Source organism: Poecilia formosa, unplaced genomic scaffold (genome assembly GCF_000485575.1).
Source record: "Poecilia formosa unplaced genomic scaffold, Poecilia_formosa-5.1.2 Scaffold676, whole genome shotgun sequence".
NCBI lineage: Eukaryota > Metazoa > Chordata > Actinopteri > Cyprinodontiformes > Poeciliidae > Poecilia > Poecilia formosa.
In genome coordinates, this window is record NW_006800615.1 from 135,100 (window position 1) to 141,305 (window position 6,206).

Below are 6,206 nucleotides of genomic sequence, written 5' to 3' on the forward strand. Positions count from 1 at the left end.
TAATATATAAAATAATATATAAAATAATTAAACAAAAGAATAGAAACAACAAATAAAATTGATCATGAAGTCTGTGTTAACAAAATTGTCTTCCAAAATAGGCCAGCTGAGTCCAAAGCACCACACTGAAGACTGTTATCTTCCAGTTTTTGGTAGAAAGAGAGAAAAGTGAAATACAAATCATGCAAATTGAAAGTATTAAACCCATTTTCATTTATTATGTGATTAATTGATTTTCTTATTGCGACGGCACTGTTTGAGACAAACTCCAAGCAGGTTTTGTTGAGTACTAACTTATAGATGTCCTGCGGCCAGATTCTCCAATCAAGCTTTAGATGAAGTTCTTCTAGAATTATAGCAGTTCTCTCAGCTGCTTTCCTATGACTGCTCTCCCTGCTTATCCTGTCATTATAGGTTGTCAGTCATGTACTGGCTGGTTTGCTGTTGTGCCAGCCTGCATTTTCATATGAGTAGTTGAACAATGCTCCCTGAGATTTTCAATGTTTTGGGATATTGTTTTATAAACTGATTTCTTTATATCTCTGCATTATAATAAAAGTATCATCAACTTTACAGATCATCAACTGTGCATTTGTTTGTGAGTAAACTTAATAAAATAGCAGAGGATCAAACACCTATTTCCCCATCCACAGAAGGAAATGGGGCCTGACTCATGACTTTTGAGTGTTACTGTACAAGTCTTACATCCCGTCCTCCCTGGTGTGTGCACAGGTGTGTCTGCTGGTTATTCCTCTCTACCTCTGCCTGGTGAAGTCTCTGGAGATTCGTCGGTATGTCCTTACTGCGTCTACTACAACCAACTCGGTGAACATCCGGATGAGCAGTTGGAAGACCCTCTCCATGGAAACTCATGCCACATTGACAACCTGTATCACAATGACAGTCCATGCCAGTGTAGCAGTCCACAACGATCTGAGCCAAAGATAAGCATCTGGAAATGCTTTTGGCTGAGACTCCGAAACAAGTTAGAACTTATTGTCTGCAGCAGATACTTCAGCAGGGGAATCATGATTGCCATCCTCATTAACACGCTGTCAATGGGCATAGAGTACCACGAGCAGGTGAGCCATTAGACTGCTAGCATGTTTGTGTTAACGTGCACGACTCGGTGCATGGCTCCCTCAGACCGAATGTGACTCCTGTCTGACTGACGTGCTAATCACTGTGTGTGAGAAAGTCAACAAATTTACCCTCCAATCAAAACTTACAGCACCCAGCATATGGGATCTCAACACCAGTGTGCATGCTTGGCTGTGTGTGGGTGTATGCAGACATGTATGAGGAGATGGGGAAACTCATAAGACCTCCAGTGCTAATTAAAGAGTGACCCTGGGAAAAGAGTGAGAGACTGAGCGGAAATAGAGCTGAGTCGCAGGAGAAGGCAGGAGTGAAGGGAAGAATCAGGTGGAGGAGGACAGATCTGACATTCCGATTGGCTGAATGTCGGCAGCAGACTGTGGAAAACGAGGGAAGATTTCATTTGTCATTCAGCCTGCTCCTTGACACATCTGGATGGCCATAGCATAGTGAATGTTGAATATTTCACTATAAGAGCTGCCTCATTTTATCCTATTTCTATGCCTGGATAGTCAGACGTGGCTTCACAGCTATGTGATGAAATAACTTCACCAAATGTATGAATAAAACCTATTTTTCAGTTACTATTTAAAAACTTTACACATCAAAATGCAAAAATGTCCCTGTGAGTATTGCAGTTCAGGAAAACACCTTTTTAATCTTCTGTGAGCAGCTTTGTGTCAGGCCAGCATCACTGGGCATGCTCAGAATCCAGCTGCATGTTTACACAGCATTGCTGCTTTGCATAATCTGTGAGAAAACTCCCTGGCTATGTTTATGGAAGCAAGGACATGTTACTCAAGCCTGTGGCATAAAGCATCCTGCTCATGTTTGAAATTGACACTTTTTCTCCTTCTTCAAGTTAATCATCATGATTAATAAAAAAAAGGTAACACTTTATTTGAAGGGGGGTGAATAAGACCGTCATGACACCGTCATAAACATGACATAACACCTGTCATGAACATGAATAAGCCTTCATGAATATTTATGACTGTTGTCATAAAATGTCATTCGGTAAATTATGACACTTTTAATACAAAGTTGACATTATTCAAAATGTATTTGTTATGACAACTTGACATTAACCAAGAAATCATTACTGATATAAATTTGTTATAAAAGTATTACTGATTGCACTTTAAAAATTAGGTAACTTTATGTTATTAAAGGTAAAGTTTAAACAGTAATGATTTTGAATAAAGACATTTTGAATAATGTCAACTTTGTATTAAAAGTGTCATAATTTACCGAATTACGCTTTATGACAACAGTCATAAATATTCATGAAGACTTATTCATGTTCATGACATGTGATATGTCATGTTTATGAAAGTGTCATGTCAGTCTTATTCAACCCCCTTCAAATAAAGTGTTACCAAAAAAAAAACACCAATATGTGAAAGCTCATTCACAGTAAAACAGTGTTTTAATAATTTTTCAGTAATTACAAAGTTGCCATCTTAATTTTTTACTCAGCATCCTATTGGCAATTAGCATGATTACCATGATTAGTGCAGCTAGCATTACAAAGCATTCAGTTTCTGCGTGTTTCCTGGTGAAGATAGACATGTACATTAACTGAAAAATTTGTAAAAGGTTGCTGGCATTGCCATAGTTACCATGTTTCATAACAGTGAAGGGTTACAAGTTCAAAAGGATAAAGTAGAGCAACTCTGTAGTTTTCAGCCTTCCTGTCATTTTTTTCATTTTTAAACATTTTTAAAAACAATGTCTTGGCCAAGATCATTTGCTCCATCAAGGAATTTGTGTTTGGTTTTCAAACCCTGACATCATAGAATCAGAAAGTATAAAAACAAGTTATTATTTTTTAACACTTCAGTGATACTGAAATAACTTAAACCAGTAACCCCATCCTCTCTGAAGAGTGCTGTTGCCAACACATCCTGGTAGATATTAATATAGCACATTAATTGACCAGAAAAGCAACTAATTTGGTTGTTTGGGACTTGCTGGTCTGTGTTCTGGCCTCATTAGAGCTGAAATTGACAGATTCCAGTCACCAGACTATTTTTCTGTAGATCTCCAATATAAATCCTTTATAAATTATGTACTTGTCACAACTAATAAGAAAATTTGTGGTTGGTCTTTTTAAAAAAACAAACAACAACAACAACAACAAAAAAGACACTGCCTCTTGTCGATACTGCTTGTCGTCCTGTGCATTTTCTTATGAATGGTGCCACATTTGTAATGAAAATGCATTTATGAGCGGACCAACAGAAGTGAATATGTGGGTTGCACCCAGAGGTTGCCTTTACGGAATATTTTCCGTATTTGACAGTTTTTTTTTTTTTAACCACGGGAAAATGTAAAGCCCGTCGGTTATTTTGACAGGTTATAAGTTACACCCCGACTGACTGATGCACACGGGCAGACATTATAGACTTTACGCAAAGATTTAATCGTAGACCCAACTAAAATCAATCAATAAAAAAAAATCCTTTCTAAATATCATCTCATGGACTCTGAACTAAATGCGTCTTTCTGACCGGAGCTGACAGCGTGTTGAAGAGTTATGGACCGGACGCTTTGGAGAGTTTGCGCATTGCAAATCTTTGGTTGAAATGGCGCCTTTAATTGAAGTCTCAATGGACCTTACCACAGGGGCCGCGTTTCATTGGCTAATGCCCATTTTACGTCACAGCGCAGCTACCACGTGCGTGACCGTCTCACATGCTAATGTACATTGTGGACTAGCAGACCGGCAGAAAGTTTTTGCGTCAGGACTCGAAAAAGAATGGTTCTCCACTGTCAGTGGGGAGTCTGTACAGGCGATGTCAGGTATCCTGATCGTATTTGTGGAACTAAAATTCACAGATTTCCAAAATCTAAAACGGAATGCCTTGCTTGGATCAAAGCTTGTGCACGACCGCATTTGCAGCTCAACCATAGTAGGATCAATAAGAACAAAGGAGTGTGTGCTGGTGTAAGTATTGTAACCTCTTTTGAGGACTCAATAAAAACACACACGGATAGCCAGAACATTCACACCTTTAATGGCGGAACACACAGGTCTTTTCATTTGGACAGATAGCCTTTTCACTCACGGTTCCCCCTCTTCTCTGCCGCTAAGCCTCATGGGAAAAACACATAACAACATAACAGCACCCTTTAACCGCTACATTGCCCCCCCTCAGACGGTTAGCTGTCCCCAGCAACCAGGAATGCCTACGTGAAATGAACCACAACATTGAACAACAACAGAACTCTTAGTCCATTACGGATTAACTATAAAGTCTCTAAACCGTGCAGGAAGGCGCCTTTGTCTGGGGTTAGCGCGCCGGGACTCACCCTGGACAACTTGAGGCGCAGGAGAAACCACTGGCGGGGGGTCCGTCTCCAGCTCGCCAACCGCAGGCTTGCCTGGCTGGTATGGGGCCAAGCGGTCCCGGTGAAGAACCACCAGCCGGCCCCTCTTGCGCAGCCGCACCCGGTACACCACATCAGAAAGTCTGTGAATCACCACAGATGGCCCAGCCCACTGACTGGTGAGCTTTGGAGACAGTCCTTTTTTTCGTTCAGGGCAAAACACCCAAACCTTGTCCCCAGGCTCGAAGTTCCTCCCCTGGCAGCGCGAATCATAGGCCCGCTTCTGCTTGAGTCCGGCTGCAGTTAGGCACTCCCGAGCCAGTTCATGAGCAACCCGTAGACGCTGCTTTAAATCACAGAAGTAGCTCAGCCCTGGCCCAACAGGTTGCTCCACTCCGGGGGGTGGTCCAAACACCAAGTCCACTGGGGTGCGTAGTTCATGGCCAAACATCAGCAAGGCAGGGGTGCAGTGAGTGGACTCCTGGACCGCTGTCCGGGAAGCCCACAAGATGACAGGCAGGTGTAGATCCCAGTCATGTTGCTGTTTATCCACCAGAATAGCCAGCTGGGTGGACAAGGTCCGGTTGAACCGCTCAACCAGCCCATCGCTTTGAGGGTGAAGTGGCGTGGTTCGTGTCTTCTTGATGCCAAGCCTCCGGCAGACCTCACCAAACACCTCCACCTCAAAGTTCCGGCCCTGATCACTGTGCAGCTCCTCAGGGGCACCGAACCGACAGAACATCTCGCTCACTAGTCTTTCAGCCGTGGTGGCAGCGCTCTGGTCAGGGATGGCATATGCCTCCGGCCACTTAGTGAAATAGTCCATGGCAACTAGGATGTAGCGGTTCCCTCTTTCCGTCACAGGAAATGGGCCCAGTACATCCACACCCACTCGTTCCATTGGAGCACCCACCTGGTACTGCTGCAAGGGGGCATGTGAGCGCTGGGTTGGCCCTTTCTTTGCTGTGCAAGCATCACAACAATGGACATGGAGCTCCACATCTTGGCAGCAGCCGGGCCAATGGAATCTCAACCGGAGACATTGAAGCGTCTTAGCAACTCCAAAGTCACCTGCCCCCACAGAGCCATGGACCATCTGGAGCACCTTGGCCCGCAACTGTTTGGGCACCAGCAATTGAAGAACGTCATGCTGTGCTGCTGGAGCTTGCCACTGTCGATAAAGGAGCCCACTGCGGCAGCAAATGGTGGACCACTGGGAGTACAGTGCCTTAGTCTCTGGATCTAGAGCTGCTATCACCTCCCAGGTGGGCCGCTGGCCAGCCTCCACCCACTGCTTGATCCGAGTGAGAACAGGGTCCCGGTCTTGTTCCTCCCGCAGTTGTTCGGCCCCCATAACTTCCACACCATCCACAGACCCTTCGGTCACCCTGAGACACCTAGGATGTTGTGGGTTTTTGCTGACGACTTGTAGAGCCACGGTCTGAGGGCCCATTGACCCATGTCCTTCCACCCGTTGACACTGCTTACAGTCAGTTCCTATTGCACACGGCCGGCGGGACAGGGCATCAGCATTGCCATGAAGCCGACCGGCCCGGTGAACGATTTGGAAGTTGTAATCCTGCAGTGCCTCTAACCACCGTACTAGTTACCCCTCTGGCTCTTTGAAATTCAGCAACCAGGTCAGGGATGCATGGTCAGTGCGAAGAAGAAACTTCCTCCCATAGAGGTAGTGGCGGAAGTGTCGAACCCCCTGGACAACAGCCAGCAGCTCCCGCCGGGTGACACAATAGTTTCTTTCTGCCCGGCTGAGGGTG

The 6,206-nt window shown here is 44.6% G+C and overlaps 1 protein-coding gene across 2 annotated transcripts in view; it reads left to right on the forward strand.

Moving 5' to 3' along the window:
• LOC103130789 (voltage-dependent T-type calcium channel subunit alpha-1G-like) overlaps nt 1–6,206 on the forward strand; it is a 166,375-nt gene that overhangs the window by 127,587 nt on the left and 32,582 nt on the right. For both annotated transcript variants that reach the window (XM_016666184.1, XM_007542289.2), the window contains exon 10: nt 733–1,082. In XM_016666184.1, coding sequence (XP_016521670.1) covers nt 733–1,082 — 350 coding nt within the window. The remainder of the gene's footprint in view (nt 1–732; nt 1,083–6,206) is intronic.